This window comes from Tenrec ecaudatus, chromosome 1 (genome assembly GCF_050624435.1).
Source record: "Tenrec ecaudatus isolate mTenEca1 chromosome 1, mTenEca1.hap1, whole genome shotgun sequence".
NCBI classification, from domain to species: domain Eukaryota; kingdom Metazoa; phylum Chordata; class Mammalia; order Afrosoricida; family Tenrecidae; genus Tenrec; species Tenrec ecaudatus.
The window spans coordinates 248,151,872-248,175,565 of record NC_134530.1 but is presented as its reverse complement, the minus strand read 5'-3'; the positions used below and the strand labels follow the sequence as shown (position 1 = coordinate 248,175,565).

The following is a 23,694-nucleotide window of genomic DNA, read 5'->3' as shown; positions in this document are numbered from 1 at the left end:
GAGAGGCGGTGCGCTCACGGCCCCTGCTCACCTTTGACATTTATAGTGAGAGACTCCCACATGGGGCTTGACATCATGCTTTTTAAGGTGTTTGTCGTTCCAGTCCTGTCTTCTTTCTCTGCAGTCCGTGGCAGCCGCTTCAGCATGTCACATAGAATTTCCATGACTAGATGATCATTACTTTTTTCACGACTGAAAACGAAGGCAAAAGGATGAGAGTAAGACTTGCCGAATTCAGGCGGGCTCTCTTAGTATATCCAGTCTGATAGCACATTGCTTTCAAGAGCCATAATACGGAAGCTCTCACAGAAACCATCGTATTTCATCTCCTTTTCCAGACCGGGGGACAGTCCAATACTTTCTAGACATTGAAAGGAAGCAAAGCATCTCGTTTTTTCCTTCAGATTTCTTTGCATGATGTGCAGCGTCTGAAGCAGTGGTTCTCAACCTTCCTCGTGTCACGACCCTTTAGTACAGTTCCTCAGGGTGTGGTCACCCCAACCATAACATTGTTTTCGTTGCTACTTCATCACTGTGATTGTGCTACTGTTATGAATCATAATGTAAATATCTGATGTGCAGGAAGTATTTTCATTGTTAAAAATTGAACATCATTAAAGCATAGTGATTCATCACAAAACAATGTGTAATTATGTATTGTGAAATATGTATTTCTTAAAATTAAAAAAAATGTATTTCTAATGACAAATAAATGAAAGTTTGCCCTGATGCATGGTGTAACATGGGTAACAGTCTTCATGCCGGGTTCTTGTATGTGGGCGTATGTGTATGTGGGCGGACCCACCTGGCGACGGACAGAGCAGCGGGGTCTTGGTTCCCAAGACCATCAGAAATATGTGTCTTCCGATGGTTTTAGGCAACCCCTGTGAAAGGGTTGTTCAAACCCCAAAGGGACTGCGATCCACAGGTTGAGAAGCGCTGATCTGAAGTATCGGTGTGAGGGCAGTACCAGGGCGGGAATTTGAAAAAGAAAAAGGAGACCACTAGAGAGAAGGCGGTCAACCTGACTGATGGTTGGCCAACTGCACGTCATGTTCCTCTTGGCTTACCCACAGGGTCCCCTTGGTCACACGCTCATCCGCATGGGTGGGAGCCTGGGCTGGGAGGTACGATGCAGAGCAAGGCCTCCACACAGGACGGCCGGAGGAGTTCTTGAGATCCATTTTAAAAAGCTCAGGGTTCTGGGGCCCAGGAATGTGTGGGGACCCCCTCAGAGCAGTAGTGGATGAGCAGAAAATGAGCAATGATTTTCAATGAACGTGGCAGGCTTCACTCAACCAAATCAATGCCATCCTGTTAACTAAACAATACACCTATTGTTCCAGCTCCCGACAGCAGAGCCAAGCTGCCCCACCTGGGTTCCAAGCTGACCCCTTTGGGGAGCTACCGCTGGGCGTTGGGTCCAGTGGTGCTACTTCTGAGCTGCTTTATAAATCACATAAAACAAAAATGCATCTTTATTTTGTTGTCGCATTATTTTGACTGTAAAATAGGGTTATTCAGTAGAACGAACCCAAGGTAGTGACTGGGTGCAGCATCATTCCCCTTCCCCCGCAAGGACCAACGGGGCAACATGCATATGTAGTCTGTTTTAACATCCATTCCTTTAGAACTAGCTCACTTCTTCGTAGCATACGGGGTCAATATTAACAGTGCAGGATCCATCTTTAGAATTCAGGGCCAGCAGGAAACTCAGTCTGATACTCTGTGGCTGTGCTGTGGGATCTCCAGCTGGTGGCGCTTCCTTCTTTCTTTATGTGTGCGATTTTCCTTGTAGGTAGCGGAGAGACATTAACTAAGAGTTTAATGATCTCTACTTCACATCAGTAGAGTCATGATGACATTCACAAACATGAGCTTGTTTTACAGCGACAGGTTGAAGCGACCTGGGAATGTGGGTTATATGTGTGGCATGATGTGTAGCTCCCAACAGTCTGGATGGGTAGACAGGTCGGCATCATGAGCCCTGGTTCTGCGTGAAGATAGTGATCTACAGTGACCTAGCAGGAGGTCCAATCTCCCCAATACAGGGCTCCTTCTTCCTGACCACACTCTCCTCTGCTTCTGACGGCCATCTTGGTCTGCCCTGTAGAAGTCAATATGTCTGTTTCACATGTAAACCAACTCCATGGAAAAATACCACGCACCATGTATGATGCAGTCCGGAACTCCACAAAGATTTACTGAGGACCTACACCATGTTTGGCGATTAGGTACTGACTCACCTACAGCCTATACATCTGTGTCTGTGTATTTGGAGAATTTGACTTCTCCATCATGTAGACCTGAGGTGGGGGTGGGGGTGGGTTTGGGGGGTGGGGGCCATCAGCCCTCGGGTGGTATAAGACTTTAAAAAAACCCTTAAAAGCAGCCAACATCACCCACCTCACCAAAAGGAAGCTGTTGCAGCCGTTACATTCGGGGTGAGTTAATTAAATGGTTGGTTGGTATGGCATGAGAATGATATTATGAAGATCCAAATGGCCCCTGGCAGATAAAAGGCTCTCCATCCCCTTGTGGACTATATGGTTCCATATGTTTTATATTGTAGCTCTTCATAGGAATGCTTAATAATTTTTGACGAATCATTTTCCCTAGTGCACCCTTACCTGATTTTGAGCCTGGTGGTGGCAGCTCTTGGCTGCATGTCAATGAGCGTTTCAATGAACTCCTGGCCCCGGGTCACTCTGTAGCTCCTGGTGGCCTCAGGGTGGATTCCTAAGATCTCGGGAGAATCGTCGTCAGGTAAGGACTGGATAATGCTGATGCAGTCACTTATGTGTGCAGATTCTGGCAGAGGCTGATGGATCTGCAAATTCAACCACCTTGTTAGTTTTTGCTAGTGAGATAGCTACCTTCAGTAATGCAGGAAGACAACATTCCCTTGTGAATATAGAAGAGTCTTCCTATTTGTAGACAGTCTAGGTATCGTAGAGTCAAGTTCTGCCAATAGCAACTGCTGGGACCATTACAAAAAATGGAGTCACATGATAGGCACATATAACTTTCTCACTGAGCGAAGAAAGAAAATAGAAGGGAAGGAAAAAGGAAAGAAGGAGTAATTTAAAAGTTGGTGTCATTCTAATCATCAGTTGCCTCAATGGACTACATCCACAGATGACTGATGTAGGGAATCTCAAACATGCCATTTTGCTTTGGTAAGGAATGCTCTTCAGAATTACTGATTACAGACAAAGAAGTGTTAAGTGGTGGCTTTCTTGACGCCCTCAAAGAAAGACTGAGGATTAATACTAATAAGAGATGTCAAATAACAGAGCTAGGATCATTGATAGAAATAACAGCGTCACCTTCAGAAGCAGCAGCTATTACAGGGGGGATTTAAGGATTCCTGGGCCATGGGATGGGGGAGGGAGGGATATCAGCTAAGGGGAGCTGATATCAAGGAGTTCAAGAAGAAAGAAAATATATCAGGGGTGTGAGGGGAGATGCTGGGAGAGTAGAGGGGGAGTGGGCTGGAAAGGGGGAACTGATTACAAGGATCCACATGTGACCTCCTCCCTGGGAGAGGGACGGCAGAGAAGTGGGGGAAGGGAGGCTCCGGATAGGGCAAGATATGACAAAATAACAATCTATAAATTATCAAGGGCTCATGAGGGAGGAGGGAGTGGGGAGGGAGGGGAAAAAAAAGGAGGACCTGATGCAAGGGGCTTAAGTGGAGGGCAAATGCTTTGAGAATGATTAGGGCAGAGAATGTACAGACGTGCTTTATACAATTGATGTATGTATATGTATGGATTGTGATAAGAGTTGTATGAGCCCCTAATAAAATGTTTTTTTTTTAAAAAGAAAATATATTAAAAGTGATTGTGGTAGCAATTGTGCAATACTGCTTGATGTGAGGGAACTATGGATTGTTATGACACCTGTAAGAGCTACCAATAAAATGTTTAAAAAATTTGAAACAGTGGTTAAAGAAATGAGGTCCTATATGATTGAAGCTTTATGAGAGAAGAGAACATAGAGCGACAGGGAGATGGAGGGAGCATAGCCTGTGATGCGATAGTCGCAAACCAAGGGACACCTGGAAGGATTGGCGTCTGGGCGAGAGGCATGGGACAATTTCTGCCTCAAGGCCTCAGAAGCAATCAGTGAGGATCTTCCCATCTTGGATCCCTAGGGTCCAGAACTACAAGATGATATGTTTCTGTTCTTATATGCCCCTTGGGTTTTGGCATTGTATGATAGCAGCCCCGGAAAACTGGTGCCCAGGTCAGGAGAAGGTGAGAATGCTGTCTTCTTGGGTGCTTGAGCTAAGAGATGAGCTTCCTGAACATGCTATGTACTCGTTTTATGTGCTTGACCCCTGTGAAGCTCAGTTTCCTCATCTGAAAGCTGGGCATAGTATCTATGCTATGTGGCTGTTACGAGCCGTAAGTGAGAATCAGGTAAACTGTCTAGCAGGGGATAGTTGATCAATAACTGTTAGTTTGCTTCCATTTTCTTTTTTAGGTCCCTCTGGGGCATACACTAAGATTTTTTATCATTCTTTTTACTTACGGCCTGGCAAAATGGTGTATTTAATCGAGTGATAAATAAGTGACTTCAGTAATCATGAAATTCAATATATGCCATGAAAGGGAACATTTATTTAAGTATAGATTTAAAATGATGCAACAATTTTTAGTTAAAAGTCCTAGGTGCACAGTCATTTTAGAAATTGTTTTCTTACCTCCTCACTATAGAAGCTGAAGTCCTCGCTGAGCACTTTGGGATTACAGAACTCACAGAGAAGGGCCTTTAAGCATTGCTTGTCGCAGTGATCAGTCACTCGGCCTCCATAGATCACTTCCCCCAGCAGGTACTGCAGACCTTGCCACGGAATGGTGGAATGTTCTCTCAGGAAATTTTGTAACATTTTTATGGCCACCTTGAGAAAATCCACTTGTCTTTATTATTTCAGTACATGTTTTCAGCTTACACTGACATTTTAACATAAACCCAACAATACTCAAAGAGCTACACATGGATTCTTTTTATACATATATGGAAATAGCAAGATGAGGACAAGTATTAGGATATTTACAATTCTTATTGCTATTCAACAGTTGTTATGAATATTAATTATTACTTTTGAGAGATAAAGCAAGACATGGACTAAATTCAAAGTGCAAGAAAGGATAAACAAGGGGAGATGCATTTTATCGATGTTCTTTCCCCCTGCCCCAGTTCTTTCTGTTTTCCTTTCTTCCACAAATAGTAGTTTCTTATACACACCCTCCTGAAATTTGACACTCTACACCGCCTATCCTGGTTCAATCTGTCTGGTGGTTGTACTGGTCTGTGGTGAAGAAGTGTCAGCACAACTCCCAGACTAAGTGCCCAAGGACAAAGGCCTGATGCTCTGATTCTAAGAATTAGTCAGCAGAAATCATGTGGATGGTAACAGAGCCTTGTTCAATATGGCACCGCCAACAGAACCCTCGGGCTAGAAGGTGCTCACCCAGTTCTGGGACCGAGCTGCCTCCTCAAAGGAGAGCCGATGGAGTAAAGCCTCTGGGACCTTCATTTGCTGAGGGCGCATAACTCAAAAGAACAGTTGTCAACACCCACTCATAACCAGAACATAAAACGTATGAAATATGAATCAAGGAAAATTCAAAGTTGTCAAAACAAAATGGCATGTTTAGAGATCGATGCTCTATGCATTAGTGAGTGGAAATGGGAGAGTACTGGCCACTTTGAATCTGACAATCATCTAGTCTCTCAAAACGGTAACAATAAGTCGAAGAGGAACAATGTGGCTTTTGTCATCAACAACATTTCAAGCCTGAGCTCGAAGTACAAGGCTGCCAGTGACCGGCAGTGTCATATTCCAAGACTGTGAGAAAGATAAGTTAATACAACTATATTCCAATATATGTGCCAACTACAAAAGCCAAAGATGGAGATATGGAAGACATTTATGAACTGCTGCAGATGGACAGTGATCAAATGTGCAATCAAGATGCACTGATAATTACTAGTGACTGGGAACTGAAGCAAAGCAGGGTCAGTAGTGAAGATAGAACATTGGTGGTAGCCACATTGCTAAAAGGAGCATGATCGAATTCTGCAAGTCCTTATTTATCAAAAATACTTTTTCAACAACACAAATGATGACTATACATGTAGATCTTAATGAGTGGGTTACACAAAAATTTAATTTATTATGTCTGTGGAAAGAGACAATGGAGAAGGTCAATCTTATTAGTCAAGGAAAAGCCAAGGGTGTGTAGAGCTAAGATGGTGAATGAGCTAGATATTTCATGTCTTCTTTTTTTTTGGTTTATTTATTTAAAACAATTTATTAGGGGCTCATACAACTCTTATCACAGTCCATACATATACATACATCAATTGTATAAAGCACATCTGTACATTCTTTTCCCTAATCATTTTTTTCTCCTCTTTTCTTTTTTTACATTTTATTAGGGACTCATACAACTCTTATCACAATCCATACATATACATACGTCAATTGTATAAAGCACATCCATACATTCCCTGCCCCAATCATTCTCAAAGCATTTGCTCTCCACCATGTCTTCTTTTTTGTAACTCAGACATGAGGAACCAAAGAACCCTGAACTTCAAGTCAAAGGATAAAGACGTGGATCAAACCTTGCCTGGAAAAAGAAACTGCAGGACAGCAACAAACAAGAAGCTATGTGGCGTGGAGGTGCCTTCCCAGCTGACATGGCACAGCATGACACAGAGTGGCCACCTTGAGTCACAGCAAAGCAACTTCACAGAATACCCAATGAAACAGAGATAGAGTGTAGGCAAATCTGGAATGAGACAAGGTGAGCAGACCACGAGCTGGATCTAAGGAAAGAAAGAGCAGAAAAGTGGGCCAGAACTCTGGAGACCCAGATGATCACAGAGCAGCTGCATGGGGATAGAATCACTCACCAGCTAGGACCTCCTCATCATTTGAGTGGGAGACTCATGTGATGGGGAAGACCTGTGGGGTACCTCAGGCAGCCCCACCATGCATTGAGTTGATTCAGAACGTAGATAACTGGCTGTACTCACATGGGGATGCACCAGTGGCCACTCCAGTGAGTGGTGAGCAGAGAAATACATGCTCCCCCATTACCCTGAATATCCTTCTGGTGACTGGAGGTGTGGCTCCCACCCCTGTCCCCACCCACTGTCTTATTATGTCCCCCCACTACCCCTTCCTCACCCAGTGGTCCACTGGCCCCACCTCCCCAGTGCTCTGTTCCCCCAGTGGCCTGAGAGATGCTCCTGAGGCTCAAGGGCCATGTGCGTCCTGCGTCTGCCACTAGCATTGTATGTTCTTGCAGGCTGCACACTCCATGTCTGCAGCACCTGTCAGGGGTGTGTGATTCCTGAAGACAGGCTGCTTCCCTGTGGCCTCCTATGGTTGGTAGCCCACGCTTCCATGGACCCACACGCCCATGGTCCCTGCAGGTGACAGACAGTGCTTGATATCACACTGTTTCTCTCTTGTGTTTCTGCGTGTGTTGTTACTGTTGTCTCCTCTTTTCTTTTCCCTCTCCTTTTTCCTTCCTTCATCTTTCTTCTCCAACCTGTATTTTTTGCCCCATCACGTGGAAGGTAGCAACTGTTTTCACATCGCTTAGCAACACTTGCCCCTTCTACCTGCATCAGCACCGCTGGATGGGAAACAGGTGTGGCCAGCACCTGCCTAGTGCACCGTTGGCTGCTCTGTGTGACTAGCAAACAGACTCACATCCAAACCCCACTCCCTACCAAATCCACATGGATACAAGTGCTGAGATCCCCAGGGCTCCCAAATTAGCAACCAGAGTAGCATCCCTTCTTCAACCTCAGGGTTCTATAAAAACCAAACCAAAAATCAGGGTGCCACAAATCAACATACAAAGAATAAATAAACACAATAACACCTCAATGTCTTAGCATAAATCACACACACAGACACACACACACACACAATCAGATGGCTTAAGCAAATAAATAAAATACAGTGCGAAAAAACCTCCCTGAGGAAGAAATTGGAATGAACTTACCTGATAAGTAACTAAAAATGTATAAACTTAGGCTCCTTCAACAGATTGAGAAAGAGATCAAGGAAAACAAAAGGAAAGCCATGGAAGTCACAGACAAAATCAAGAAAAATGCAGATCAAACTATAGAATTCCAAAAAATAATACAAGATCAAATGAACAAAATGAGACAATTAGATACCATATAAAAACAGCAACTAGAAATCCAGATTAATACTAAATTATTTTTAATACTAAAATTTCAGAAGTAGACAAAGCATTGTAAGGGCAAAGAATCAAATTGAATGAATGGAAGACAGAATAAAATCAATGAAATTAAAGTTAAATCCTTTGATGCCAACCTGTTAGAGGAACAATCAGAAAAAGAATGAAAGAAAATGAGAGAAAGCCTAGAAAGCCCGTGGAACACCATCCAGAGGAACAATTGCAACGCTGCAGAACCTCGCCCAGAGTTCGGTGGGGAGGACAACTGGTGTCAGAACTGGTCAACAGGGTGCAGAGGGCGGATGATGGACCTACACCCACCTCCTGGGAATCCACAGTGGACTGCTTCTAGGCCCCACCCCCCCCCCCCGAAGTTTGACGGTTCTGGTGATGTGACTCCTGCCAGTACCATTTTATAATATTTTTGTTCGTTGCCATTCTGATGGATGGTGATCTCACGTGTGCGGATCAGAACTGCTTCATCAGGTTTTCAAGACTGGGTGCGACTTTTTGAGAGCAGATCACCATGCTTCTTTCCTAAGTGCCTCCAGGTAGGTTCGAACTGCCAACTGTTTGGCTACTAGTTAGGTGCTTAGCTGTCTGTACCATTCAGAGACCATCTTTGTATATGCTCAATTGCTTCCCCAACATCAACATCAAGTTAATCCCCCAAAGCAGTATAAGACAGCACCTGTTTCTTTGTATTTTTAGAGGAATGGGAAGGGACATAATTTGAACCACTAATTTGAACCACTGTGTTAGAGCCATGTGGTAAATATCTGTGTGTGTGTGTGTGTGTGTGTATTTTCCATGACTGTCTTTTTGATTGTGATAAAGTATACACGATACAAATTATAAATATTATAAATTTGAATAATGCTATTTGTAAATTAGTTATTTAGGAATTAAACAATATGTATATACTTTAATACAATGTTTTCTTTAGTTTATAAATATGCATATTCATAAATTATTTAGAAATAAAATGATTTATTGAAAACCATTTAAAGTGTACAGTTTGATGGCAATATGTCTGCTCAAGATGCTGTGTAACCACTACCACAGTTTAGTTCCGTATTTTTCCTCCCTCCCAAAGCAGGTCCCATGCCCACTAAGTAGTCTGATTCTCCTCCGTCCCCAGCCCCTCACCACCACTAATCCAATGTCTGCTTTCATACATTTGTCTACTGTAGCTATGTCTTACAGTGGGATCATACAGTAGGAGAGCTTTTATGCCAAGCTGCTTTCACTTTCCATATTCTTTCAGGACACATGTTGTAGCATGCATCAGAACTGTATTTCTTTCTCTGAATATTTGGTTGTCTGATGGGTAGTCCACATTTTGCCATTCATCTATTTTTATTTGTGGTTTGAATGAACATTTCTTTATTACCAAAGAGGTTGAACAATTTTTCATAATCTTACTGCCATTTGTGTTTTACTGTGAATTGCCTATCCATGTCCTTTGCTTATTGGGGTATTTTTCTTTCTTTCTTTAAAAATATCATTTTAATGGGGGCTCGTTCAGCTCTTGTGACAATCCATCCATCCATCCATCCATCCATCCATCCATCCATCCATCCATCCATCCATCCATTGTATCAAGCACATTTGTATATATGTTGCCATCATCATTTTCAAAACATTTTCTTTCTACTTGAGCCCTTGGTATCAGCTCATTTCCCCCCTTGCCCCATGAACCCTTGAACATTTATAATATTTTTTCGTGTCTTACTCTGACCGATGTCTCTCTTCATCAACTTTTCCATTGTCCATCCCCCTGGGAGGGGGCTATATGTAGATCATTGTGATCAGTTAACCCTTTCTTCCCTCCACTTTCCCCTTCCCCTCATGATATTGCTACTCTCATTATTGGTCCTGAAGGGGTTATCTGTCTTGAATTCACTGTGTTTCCAGCTGTTATCTGTACAAGTGTACATGCTCTGGTCTAACTGGATTTGTAAGGTAGAACTGGGGTCATGATAATGGGGGGAAGGAAGCATTAAAGAACTAGAGGAAAGTTGTAAGTTTCATCAGTGCTACACTGCACCCTGACTGGCTCATCTCTTCCTTGGGACCCTTCTGTGAGGGGATGTCCAATTGTCTACAGATGGGCTTTAGGTCTCCACTCTGTACTCCCCCTCATTCACATTGATATGATTTTTTATTCTGGGTCTTTGATGCCTGGTACCTAATCCCATCGACACTTCATGATCACACAGGCTGGTGTGTTTCTTCCATGTGGGATTGGTTGCTTCTCAGCTAGGTGGCCGCTTGTTTATCTTCAAGCCTTTAAGACCCCAGATGCTACTATATCTTTTGATAGCCAGGCACCATCAGGTTTCGTTACCACATTTGTTTATGCACCCATTTTGTCTTCAGCAATCGTGTCGGGAAGGTGAGCATCACAGAATGCCAGGTTATTAGATCAAAGTGTTCTTGTATTGAGGGGGTACTTTAGTAGAGTTCCAATGTCTGTCTGCTACGTTAATCCTTAACATCTAAACATATGCACATAGATCTATTTCCCTATCATTATATAGAAATATATTTACATATGTACATGTCTGTAATTAGACCTCTACGAATGTCCTTTGCCTCCTAGTTCTTTCCTCTATTTCCTTTTACTTTCGGGGTATTTTTCGTTTTCTTCTTAATTTGTAAGAAAATTTCTAATGGCAAGCATGTCAACCATTTGTCTGATGTATGAGTATGGCAGGTATCTCCCTCAACACATTGCCTGCCTTTCGATTGAGCTGCGAGTCAGGCTGGAGGACAGATGCATGCTGAGCTCCCGTTCCTGGACGTGTATGTTCAGTTCGGGGCAGAAGCGCAGACTCTGGCACTCTGGTAGGCAGTCAGGAACGCACTGAGGAAATGGAACAGCCCAAAAAGGACATATGGGAAACCCAGGTGTCCATCGAGCTAGGACCTGTTCAGACAATGCTTGGACCAAGACAGGATCAAGATGCTCCTCAAAAAACCTTTTTGTTTCCACTTTGCTGTCTTATAACTAAGCAATTAAAGCAAGTGATTAGATGCTCTGTTCTGGGAGCACACTTAGAAGACGATTAACCTTGGGAAATATATGCAGTTGCTCCCGTTGTAGGTAAGGAGCCCTGTGGTCTAAGTGTAGGGCTGCTAACGGGAAGGCTGTCAGTTCAAACCCACAGGCTGCCAAGGGAGAAAGGCGAGGCTTTCCGTTCCTGTGAACACGTACAGTCTTGGAAACCCTCCACAGTGTCACGATGCAACAGGTCAACTTGATGGCAGTGGTTGACCACAGCAGCTGCCACAGTAGACGCTTAGGCAATAAAGGCAACACCCAGGACAACATTCTAGTAGAAAGTTTTAAATGAGGAATGCCCAAGAAGGACTTTCAAGTTGATTTTTTCCTACCACCTCTTCCCTCAATGGGTCCATGTAATCTCTCTTACTTTAAATGAAAAATAATGGCCATATCAGGCTATGTTCTAAGGGCTTTATTTAGCTTAATTAGTTTGTTTCTGAGATCCAGAGAGAGGTTATTAAGCTTGCCTATGAGATTAATTACTTGTATACTTGTAAGTGGTAGAGCCTTTTGGTTCCAGGACATTTGGCTTCAATGTCTATGCCTCACCTCTTATTGTCTTGTTTCAGAGTCCCCGTTCACACCACATGCCAAATCACTTAGTATTTGTGCACATCATAAGAAATCTCTCAGCTCATACATGTTACCGATTTGTTGTTACTTACTTCCAAATCTGAAGGGCTAAATTCGTAAGGCAGGTTCCAGCCCAATATTCCATAATTTTTTCTTTCATTGATCACAGCATTGAAAAAACATAGGCTGAATAACATCTTTTTCCACCATGGACCAAAGTCAGGATTTTCAAATATCTCTTCTGTTACCTCTCCACTCCCACTATGTCCAAACATCTGAAGTAAATTGCTTTTCAATCCCTGGGGATATTCCACGGCAACCTGTAAAGCAGATGTGAGTGAAAACAGCACGTGAGACCTCACTGTGGTGTAGAAATGGTAAGCGAACTAGCCAGGACTGTAACTGGCTTCAAAATTCAGGGGCAGATAAAAATATTTGTTATTGTTTTCCTCATTTGACAACTTCTGCAAAAGGATTGTGCTGGAATTTTTTCTTTATTCCAATTCACACTTTAAAATGAGAGAGTAACTGTAAGTCAAAGCAACCCGGTTCCATCACCCATGTCGGTTAGGCTGTTGCACCGTGACGGCTTGCTTGTTGCTATGGTGGACCTGTTTCCATGGAGCGTTCAGACTGAAACAAGGAAGAGAGACCTGATGATCTACTTCCAAAGATTAACCAATGGAGACCTTACAGATTACACCATATAAGGTAGTTTGTTTATTGTGCCAACCTGGCCGATAAACACATGTGGGGTTAATTGAAGGGCAGAGAGATAAATGGCTCAGTGAGCCTCACCTTTCTAGTTCTTGGGTCTCTTGCTTTTTGATGCTCAGACTATGGTGCAGCTGCCTTAGCCAGTTCCCTGCTTCAGCTGGCAAGGCTCACTTCCTGCAAGACCTCCCTAGAGAAGTCACATGGACCTACCCCGATGCAGCCCTGGGTGCTGGAGCAGCCATGTGGAGATCCTTGCCAGCACTGGGATGCTTATACATTCACTGACTCGGCTTTCCTCCTGCAGTCAGTATCTTTGCGTGTGTTTTGTGAGATGGAGGAGGACTTTGTGGATTGGAGTCGGACATATGGGTTAATGTTGGACTTGTGGGCTTGGGTGGGTTGGGATGTTTTCTTGATGAGTACTTGACCTTTATATAAAACTCTCTTTTATACATGAGTTTCTGTGGATTTGTTTCTCTAAAGTACCCAGACTAATACACCATATGTCTGGCTAGCTTGCTTTAGACACATCATCAGGAGGGATCTATCACTGGAAAGGTCATTATGTTGGGTGGAGTCAAGGGCTGGCAAGGGTGAGGGGGCCTCTCGCTGAGTAGGGCTGTCACTGTGGCCACAACACTGGAACCCGCTGGTGATTGTAAGGAGGATGGAGGGCCGGGCAGTTCCTTTCTATCGCACAGGAGGTTCCCAACAGTCGGGATTAGTTTGATGACCGCTATCTACTCAATCAGCCTACAGAGTTCTGGAATGGCACTGGTGTGGACAGCTTGACAATCAAGAGTTATTGGACATAGAGAATATCTCTCAAGCCAAACAGCACTCCTGCGAGGGCTCCCGTTCATCTATGCACAGGTTTGGGCCAAACACCAGGTGTTTGCACATGTCTTGTGGTCAGTGGTTGGCTGCAGACAAGCTCTTTGAGCAACACGCTTGTCTTAGGCTCACGAAGGTTAAATCCCAGGCAACGAGGTTGCTTCAGAAGATAGGGCGGCTGTCTTTTCAGGCTTCAAAAGGGACATCTTGATCATTTTCCTCAAAGGACACAGGGAAAGCACAGGGGTTTAGGAAAAAACATTTTCAGAAAAGGGAAAATAGCATTGGCAAGAAAAATGCCAGGAATGTTCCACAGGAGTTTCCCGTCACAATCATGCACCTGCTCCTTCTTTGAGGATGACCAGGGACGTCCCAGGAGAATTCCACTGGGAAATCTTATCTTGTCTACCCTTCCACCTTGATCTTACCCCATCAGACACACTGCTTGGTTCTAAAGGTGAAAGAACGTTTCAAAGGAGCACAAATGGAGTTCTTGGAAGATGCCCAAACTACCCTTCTGATGTGGCGGAAATGGCAGAGAGCAGCATTCTTTGAGGGAAGAATTTGAGAGATGGAAGCACAGTCTTCACAAATATATAGACTTAGACACACATCCACTTTGTCTCCGGTGATAGTGTTGGGAGGGTGAGGATCATACAGTGACACATTATTAGAACAAACCGATCTTGTACTGAGGAGAGATTTAAGTAGAGACCCAAAGTCCATCTGCTTCCTTCCTTGCTCTGTATGTGTGTGTGTATATATATACACATATACATATAAACATACATATACACACATACATAAATACACAGATACACCTATATTTATATATTTACATAGCTATATCTATACATATATATATATAATTTTTACTCTCTTGTTCTTTGCTCTCTTTCGTCCTGCCTACTATCATGTTTACCCATCATTCACCTCTGAGTAATTCTTCTCGGATACATTTCAATTGGTCAAACATGACCAGGAATGCTATACTCTCCTCACCATCAATCTTAGATCCCTTGCTATTTCCTTGTTCCTGTTGTTGTTAACTCACTGCTCCCCTTCCCCCACCTTCTCCTCCACTGATGGTGCCTGGCTATTAAAATATATAGTGTCTGGGGCCTTAAAGGCTTGAAGTTAAACAAGGGGCCATCTAGCAGGGAATCAAAAAAGTCCACTTGGAAGAAGCACACCAGCCTGTATGATCGTGAGGTGTCAATGGGAATAGGTATCAGAAGTTCAAAAGCAAGCAATCAAATTGACATGAAGGAGCACGGACAACGTGGAGACCCTAAACCCACATGAAAGATAGTTGGACAGTCCCGCACAGAAAGACCCCACGGAAGGGATGCTATATCCAGGGTGCAGTATAGCACTGATGAAACATATAACTATCCTCTAGCTCTTTGATATTTTCTCCCCTTATTCTTACTGTCTTAGTTTTGATCTCAATCCTGTGAGACTTACATGTGCTCATTTGTATAATTTCGATAACTTGATACATGAAATCCAAGAGAGACAAACCCTTCAGAAATAGTATCAGAAGTAATTATTTCTTTAAGGTATGGGAAGAGAGGTGGGGGAAGGGGGAGAGGGGGACTCAATAGCAATGGTGACCTATAACCCCACTTGAGGGAACAAGTAACAGAATTGTAGGTGAACAGATACACTGGATGGTATAAGATATGGCAAAATAATAATAATAATAATAATGGGTAAGGTGGGGGAGGGGAGGGATAAAGGGGGGCTGATATTGAAGAGTTCAAGAAGGAAGAAAATCTTGTGACACTGACAGAGAGCAATTGTGAGCTATGGATTGTTACACTATCTGTAAGAGCTCCCAATAGAATGATGAAAATATCTATATACATATACATGGGGGGTATATTGAGAAACAGTAGTAGCTTCATATTTTGATATTTCTGTTCTGCCTATGATCTTGTAGCAATACTTTGGGACTTACCCTCACATAGTGAAAAATTACTTTCCAGAGCTTTGTGTGAGGTTCGCTATTTCCCAGTGCTCTTAGCAGCAGCAACTCCACCACAGCTGTCTTTAAAATTGTCTGAGAATCTTTGTCAATTAGATGGGCTAAAAAGTGTCTCTTTGATTTGCATTTAAAAAAATATCTAAGGAAATTTTTTTCTTCAAATACTTATTAAGGCTTTTTTCTTCATATAGTTATTAAGGGTTTTTGCCTCTTGCCCTTTTTGAAAGGGAGTGTTAGTGTTTTCTTAAATATTTGTAGATGCTTTTCTTTATTATGAAAATGATCTTCTCTGTCAGTCTGGAGATATAATTTGATGTAAAAACCTCCTCAAGCGGTATGCATGCACGGATTACAACGATATCAAAAATGCATACCCTGATGGAGACTTCAAGGGTACTGAGAGTAATAAGACGACTTCAGCTGACATGTGCCCATCAGCTCTACCCCTCTCTGCCACACCCTTCTCCTGTGCCTACCGCCTCCCCCTCCAAACCCTGCACTACCATGTCTGGCCTTAAGTAAGCACTTGTTAGAGAGCCCATCTGCCAGAATTTATTTGCTGCGACCCCGAATCTCAGACTAAGTGCTGGGAATGCCTTCCAGTCATGCTCTGTCTTCTCCAGGAGCGAAGTCGTTGGAAAGCAGTTCCGTACAGCCCACTTAGATAACAAGAAGTAGCTTCTTTGTTTCTTAAGAATGAATTTGGTTTCTCCTCAAGAATTCTTGTGGTGTAGTGGTTACCTGTTGGGCTGTAATCTGCGTGGTCGGCAGTTCCAAACGACCAGCAGCTCTGTAGGAGAAAGTGTGGGCTTTCCACTCCCATACACAGTTACATTCTTGGAAACCCACAGGGGTTCACTGTGAGTCAGCACTGACTCGATGGCAGTGAATCTGAGTTCTGTTTCTTTTCCCAGGAGGTTTGGGGCACTGTCCATCCGATGTTCTGCAGCCCCATCTCAGCCCTGTCCGTTGGAGCAGGGCTGTGCTCAGGAGTCTTAGACTCAACCTGCGCCATTCGTTTTCTCTGCTATTAAGATTTGGTCTTTGGGGCCAATGATTTGCTTAGCAGAATTGATTAAGTCTTGGAATTTATTCAAGCTCAGTTGCGGATTTGAGTGAAACTACCAGATAGCCCCACATTAGGATTTTTAAAGCCAACCATTTTAACCTGATATCTGTCAGATTCTCTCCAGAGAATTGTGATAATCTATGAAACGGTGGAGAGGCTGGTGGGTTTGAACTGTGGACCTTTGTGGTTGCAAGCCCAATGCAGAGCCAACTACATCCTCAGCGCTCCTCTAGCAAAGAGTTAATATTTGGCATATAAAAATTAGCACTCTCTTATTAATTCAGAATTATGAATACAAGATGATTCATATTCAAAAGGGATTCATCAGTCAATATTAAAACCTGTTATACTTTGTAATTACCTTTAAACTCTTTTGAAGAATAGGAATTGGGAAAGAACTGTTTGATTTTGAGCCTAACCAGAGCCTAAACCCAGGGTCTATCTTCACATCTGGGTTATTAAACCTGCACAAAAAAAGAGAGTAAATAGTTGAATGTGAACAATGTAAGCACTAGTATGTTCTCAGAATAACAGCATCACAACATTCAGCACGACCTTACAAATCATTATCGTAATCAAAATCTTACCAGACTGCTTAACAGCTGCAAAAGAATTTGACCCACCAATTTCCAATTTTAAAAAGTAGCTTTTCCTTCCATAAGTACATAAGCAATATATGCTAATTGAAAACAAACAAACATACAAATAAGTAAATAAAAGCAAAACAAAATAAACCCAATAAAATGACAAATTAAGAAAAAACTAAGAGTTCCATTGACCAAATTTGGACCACTGAGTATCAACATAAGTGACAATAGTTACAGATTATAATCATTTATTAACATTAGAATTCTTGAATCCATTCTAATAGAATGAATGACCAGAGAAGGAACAGCTCTTCCTTTAACATATTTATTTTAACAACCTCCCCTGCCACACCTCTGAGAGACCATTAATCCAGGTACTGTCTCTATAGATCTACCCATCCTGGATGTCACACACACACACACACACGCACGCACGCACGCACACACACACACACATACACACAGCAAAAAACCCAACAGCAATGACAAAAAATCTTAATTGAAAAGAAAGTAGAAAATATTAAAAACCAGAACACATTTAAAATGGGTCAAAAGGGAGATCAAATGGTAAGCTGCTGAATTTCAGCCTAATTTCTTCCGCCATAATCCACTTTCCAAAGCACTCTGCATGAGAGTGAGGTTATAGACCTCCCTGATCTATGGTCAGTGGCAATTCACCAGAGGCTTAATCCATGTGTATTTCCCAGTCACGTTATTTATTTATTTTAAAAAGCGAAACAACGTTAAAATGTGTCCAAAGGGAGAGCAAATGATAAGGTATTACATTTTCACTTGACTAAGTCTGCCATAATTGACTTTACAATGATCTCTGTCTGATAACGAGGCTCTTCAGGTCTTTCAACAACAGTCAGAGGGGATTCAGCAGAGCCTTAATCCGTGCATGGTCCCTGCCAATGGATCTTGGGGTTCCAGTCTCAAACATAGTGCCCTGCAAAGGAGGTGTTCACAATTGAACCTCTGATCCCAGTCCCTGAAAAGTTCTTCCCTGTAGCAGGCAATCATTTCATAAATGTAGAAGGAATTATGGAGCTAGAACACAATGCAGTCTATTGTTATCAATGGCTGTTAGAACAAATGTCCAAGGAACTGTGGAGTTAATGGGTTTTCAGATAAATTTTGTTTTACTGTTTCATTTTTCTATGGCTATTTTAGATTTTTGGTTGACTTGGGTTGAAAATTCAGACATCTACATAGTCTGAATGTACTTAGTAATTAGAAAGGGAAAAACAGAAATTTTTGGGTGTTAGTAAATGGTGCACATTGAAATGTTTAGAGCTCAAAGGATATTACGTCTGAAATTTACTTTCAAGTGAAACAGCAAAATTAACCAGATTTATCGTTTTGATAAAAACATGTATGCAAAGTACATGAGAGAGTTGAATCATAAGGTAAATGTTAACAATTGGGAACTCAGGATAAAGGGAATAGAGAAATTTTTGTGCTATTCTTACAAGTTTTCTGCAAAGTTGAACTTATTTTTTGAAAGCTTTGCCAAGAAAAACAACTTAACCCAACCCACACCAAAGCAAACCCAGCCTAAAATAGACATAGAAAAATGAAACAGAAAAACAAAAGTTGTCTGAAATCCCAGTAGCTTCAAAATTCCTTCACATTTATTAAATGATAGTGTGGTATCATATTAGCATGTAACCTGTCATGATTGTCATTTTTTCCCACCCACACCCACTGTATTGCTCTCTGGTTTTAAAATAAAAATATTATACCAAGCATATTGTTTATAGTCTATTGTTTTTCACCCTTAGCAATACAGTGTGAACAAATTTCTTTAATTGATGAATTTAAGAAATATTTTCCCCTCACATTATTTTCTCCCATGTGCTGAGTGATACACATGAAACTCTAAAGCCGTTATGTGATAAAGATATATGCATTTCTTTTAGTCATATTGATTATATAAAATAATATCTTCTCAGGAGCTGATGCCAAGGGCTTAAGTGGAGAGCAAATATTTTGAGAATGACAAGGGTAATGAATGCTCAAATGTGATTGACACAATGTATGGATGTATGGATTATGCTAAGAGTTGTATGAAAAAAAAAGAGTTGTATGCGCCGCCAATAAAATGATTATATGAAATAATATCTTCTCATATATCCTCATGAAACCTTTGAAATTCTGCTATGAAGAACACTGCTCTACAGTGTCCTTTAGAGTGACAAACCACTATCTGCCGTTCCCCCACTTCCTCGACTGTCTCCGCCCAACTTTATTCTCTCTGTGCAGGTGGGGAGAGTGTCTGTGGGTCTGTCTGGTCCACGCAGTTCCCAGTGCCTAAGATTGTATTTGGTAAGTAGTAGGTGCCCTATAAATATTTCTTGACTAGATAATGAATGAAAGGTCTGTGGCAATTATCATATTACCTTCCAGAGTTTATATGCTGATGACTGTAACTAAGGCTTCTGACCCTAATTTTTAAGTAAATATGAGAAAGAGGAATTATTAGGAAATAGTTTTTAAATTGTTGAAAGAATATAGTCTGAGAATAGCAGGATGATTGGTGTTAGCAAAGCTTTTAGAAATTTAAGGCATGTAATCCGGTTTTGGTTTGATAGTTTTGTTACATACAACCATCACCGCACAAAGAACAGGTCATCCTCTGAACACCTTTTACAATTCACCGTTGGTCACGGGAAGCAAAGCGGGCAGAAATGCAAAGCTGGAGGAATAAAATCCACAGAATGTTACCTGTTCACAAACTGCCAGGTACATACACACATTGAGAGTCCTCGAGATTTTAGTGATCCACTTTCAACTATTCCTTAGGCTGAGCCTAAGGAAAACTATGCCTGCAGTGGGAGAGTCCATGCTTTGGACGTATAACTTTGAACAATGGGTCAAACCAGAGAAAATCAGAGCAGGTGCTTAAAGATAGGATATACAAATACATCATCCTTGAAAGTATCAATGCATGTATAAGGTACTATTCTGCATTGGGAATGCTTGGAGAATATTAAAAGCTGTGGTATAGATTATGTATATATATGTGCCTACGTATGTACATACAAGTATGTCTGGAAGTGATACGCAGGATAGTTGTGTAGTTATCAAGTTCTAAGAGAAAACAACAACAACCCATGACTGAAGTCCCCTGAATGGCCCAACACTTTGTTGCTATTTTTAACTCATGTTGTTGGGAGCTCTTACAGAGAGCATAACATCCCATAGTTCAGTCACATCAAGCAGTATCCCAACACTTTATTTTATTGTTCTTCTAAGCACAGAAATGTTCCCATTTCCAGTTTTACTTCATGGTCTTGATAGGCAAGCTGATTGACCCCTTAGAAATACACGCTAAAACTCTTACGATTCTATAATGGTGCACAGGCGTGGCATGAAGGAGGCCGACAGGTGGCAGTTCTGGAGGAAGACCCACTGTTCTGGTTTGCGTAGGGCCTTAACAATGAAATCTTCTGCTTTGGCTGCCTGGCCGCAGCCCAGAGAAATCATGGTCACATGGTGCGTTGCTCCTTTCAATTCCTGCGCAAATCTCAGGAGAAGGCCCGTAGGGTCAATCCCTGTATGTGGGGAAGGTTAACTGTTATTAGTTAATTCTTTCTTGAAAAAAAAAATCCAGTATTAAAAAAATACTCTTACTGGGGGCTCTTACATCTCTTATCACAATGCATACATTCCTCCAGTGTGTCAAGCACAATTGCACATATGCTGCCATCATCATTTTCAAAGCATTCTCTTCCCACTTGAGCCCCTGATATCCGCTCCCCATTTCTTCCCCCTCCCCACCACTTACCCTCCCTCCTGAACCCTTGAGAAGTTATAGATTATTTTTTCCATACCTTACATTGTCCTCTGTCGCCCCTCACCCACTTTTCTGTTATTCATCCCCCTGCAAAGGGGTTGTAGTTGATCCTTGTGATCAATTGCCCCTTTCTCCCTCAACCCTCCCCTAATCCTCCTGGTATCTCTACACTCCTTGTTGGCCCCGAGGTTTATCTATCCTGGATTCCCTGTGTTGCAGACTCTTGTCTGTAGCAGTGTGCATGCTCTGCTCTAATCCGATTTGTAAGGTAGAATTGAGGTCATGATAGTGGGGTGCAGGAAGCACCAAAGAACTAGAGGAAAATTGTGCGTTTCATTGGTGCTATACTGCACCCTGACTGGCTCATCTCTTTCCTGTGACCTCCTCTGTGAGGGAATGTCCAATTGTCTACAGATGGCCATTGGGTCTCTAATCCATGCCCTCCCCCCCAGCCCAATTTACCTTGGGTATTGTTTTATTCTGGGTCTTAGATGCCTGATACCTGATCCCATTGACACCAGATGATCACACAGGCTGGTGTGCTTCTTCCATGTGGGCTTTGTTGCTTCTGAGCTAGATGGTGTTTGTTTATCTTCAAGCCTTTAAGACCCTAGATGCTATTTCTTTTGTTAGCCGGGCACCATCAGCTTTCTTCACCAAATCGGTTCTTGGCCTTTTGGCTAAGATCAAGTGTAGCTTTCTTCACCACATTTGCTTATGCACCCATTTTGTCTCCATCACTTGTGTTGGGAAGGTGAGCATCACAGAATGCCGGATTGTTAGAACAAAGTGTTCTTGTGTTGAGGGAGTACTTGAGTCAAGACCCAGTGTCCATTTGCAACCTTAACACTTAACATATAGATATGAGTGTACAGTTCTATTCCCCTCTCATTATATATTTACATATGTATATGCCTGTATTTAGGCCTCTATAAATGTCCTTTGCCTCCTGGTTCTTTCCTCTATTTCCTTTTTACTTCCCACTTGTCCACCATCATGGTTGGCTTTTATTCGTGTTTAGTAATTTCTCGCTGCTACATTGTCCTTGCAAAATCCAGTATTTATTGCATCATGATCAGAGAAGGTGTAACTGTCGAGGAAAAACTATAGGCCTTGACATTAAGATTCAAAGTGAAAAATTTGGACATTGTCACTTACTTACTCAGTGACCTTATATTTCTAACACTCCAGGGTGATCTCACTTCCCTCCGTAGTAATTGCTGGCTGTCTACTCCAACGTTTATCTGTCCCTTCCTCCTCTGTAGCTGAACCACATTGTTATTTAAGTTGGCTGTATACCCAGCTAAAATATCATCTCCTGTGGCTGGGTTTAGGTATTGAAGCTTTGTGGAAAGGTCTTGGCAGGGAAGGTTTGTTCACGAAAGTGTTTCAGGCATGCCCTCTGTCTTCTTCTATTGAGGTTTGCCACGTGGCGTTGATGCCTAAAGCCCTTCCCTGCCACCACAGGTTACGTTTCGGAATAACTGATCTGCTGTGAGCGTTGATGAAGAATATTGTAAGTAACATGCACTTGCCGGGACAACTTACAAGAAAAGGCCTTGGAGGCAGTGCAGCCAGAATGCTCCTTAGGAACAAGGACCGTTTGACGTGTTATCGGGAGAAGAGAGCCTGGTAAAGGACGTCGTGCTGGGTAAAGTAGAGGCCAGCACAAAGGGGAGGACCCTAGGTCAGATGGACTGACACAGAGGCCGTAACAATGGACGTAACCATAACAACAATAGTGACGTCAACTCACAGCTGCGTTGGCAGCACCCAGCGACAACTATGAGTGTGTTAGGCTCATCACCAGCAACAGGTTGCCACCGAGTCCAGTCAACTCAGGGGCATCTCAGGTGTGCAGAGTAGAACGGGGTGTGGTCCGTAGGCGCTGTGATCTTTTGGAAGCAGATATGAGTAGTGTTTTCTTCCAAGGAGCCTGTGGGTGGGTTTGAATGGCCAACTTTTAGGTTGTTGGTTGCACACTTAACCAGTTGTGCTGCCCAGGGAGTCTCTCCAGCGTACAGCCTGGAGTTTCCACAGGAACAACCTCTTGGTCGAAACACTGTAGATAGTCCTTGCTTAATGAGCCCGAACTTTTAAAACGGCGAAAGGAAGGCCAACAGAAGATACATGAAGAAAACGCTTTGGTTAGGGTAGGTCTCAAAAACTCAGGAAAAAGGCAAAGAAAAAAATCTGAAGAATTTTAGAGCAAGGGCTGGACCTGAAGAGCTAATTTATGATAGTTTGCTGTGTATATAAGGATGCCCTCCCCCCAACTACCATGATCCGAATTCTACCTTGCAGGACTGCATAGGGCAGAGGTTGTACACTGGTGCATATGGGGGCTGGAGACACAGGGAATCCAGGGTGGATGATACCTTCAGGACCAAGGGTGTGAGGGGCGATGCTGGGAGAGTGGAGGGTGAGTGGGTTGGAAAGGGGGAACTGATTACAAGGATCCACATGTGACCTCCTCCCTGGGAGTGGGACGGCAGAGAAGAGGGGGAAGGGAGACTCCGGATAGGGCAATATGACAAAATAACAATCTGTGGATTATCAAGGGCTCATGAGGGAGGGGGGAGCGGGGAGGGAGGGAAAAATAAAAAAGAGGACCTGATGCGGAGGGCTTAAGTGGAGAGCAAATGCTTTGAGAGTGATTAGGGCAAAGAATGTACAGATATGCTTTATACAATTGATGTATGTATATGTGTGGACTGTGATAAGAGTTGTATGAGCCCCTAATAAAATGTTTAAACAAAAAAACAAAAAAATAGAAAAAATATGATTATAATCTTATCAATCCATTAAAATAATA

General features: G+C 42.5%; 1 protein-coding gene across 1 annotated transcript in view; it reads right to left on the bottom strand.

Annotated features, from left to right (window-relative positions):
* DNAH14 (dynein axonemal heavy chain 14) overlaps nucleotides 1-23,694 on the bottom strand; it is a 419,312-nt gene that overhangs the window by 13,243 nt on the left and 382,375 nt on the right. Inside the window, exons 73-78 of the mRNA XM_075542667.1 lie at nucleotides 20,427-20,637; nucleotides 16,855-16,957; nucleotides 11,976-12,203; nucleotides 4,712-4,909; nucleotides 2,631-2,830; nucleotides 32-192 (exon numbers count right to left, since the gene is read on the bottom strand). Of these exons, the coding sequence (XP_075398782.1) occupies nucleotides 32-192; nucleotides 2,631-2,830; nucleotides 4,712-4,909; nucleotides 11,976-12,203; nucleotides 16,855-16,957; nucleotides 20,427-20,637 (1,101 nt within the window). The remainder of the gene's footprint in view (nucleotides 1-31; nucleotides 193-2,630; nucleotides 2,831-4,711; nucleotides 4,910-11,975; nucleotides 12,204-16,854; nucleotides 16,958-20,426; nucleotides 20,638-23,694) is intronic.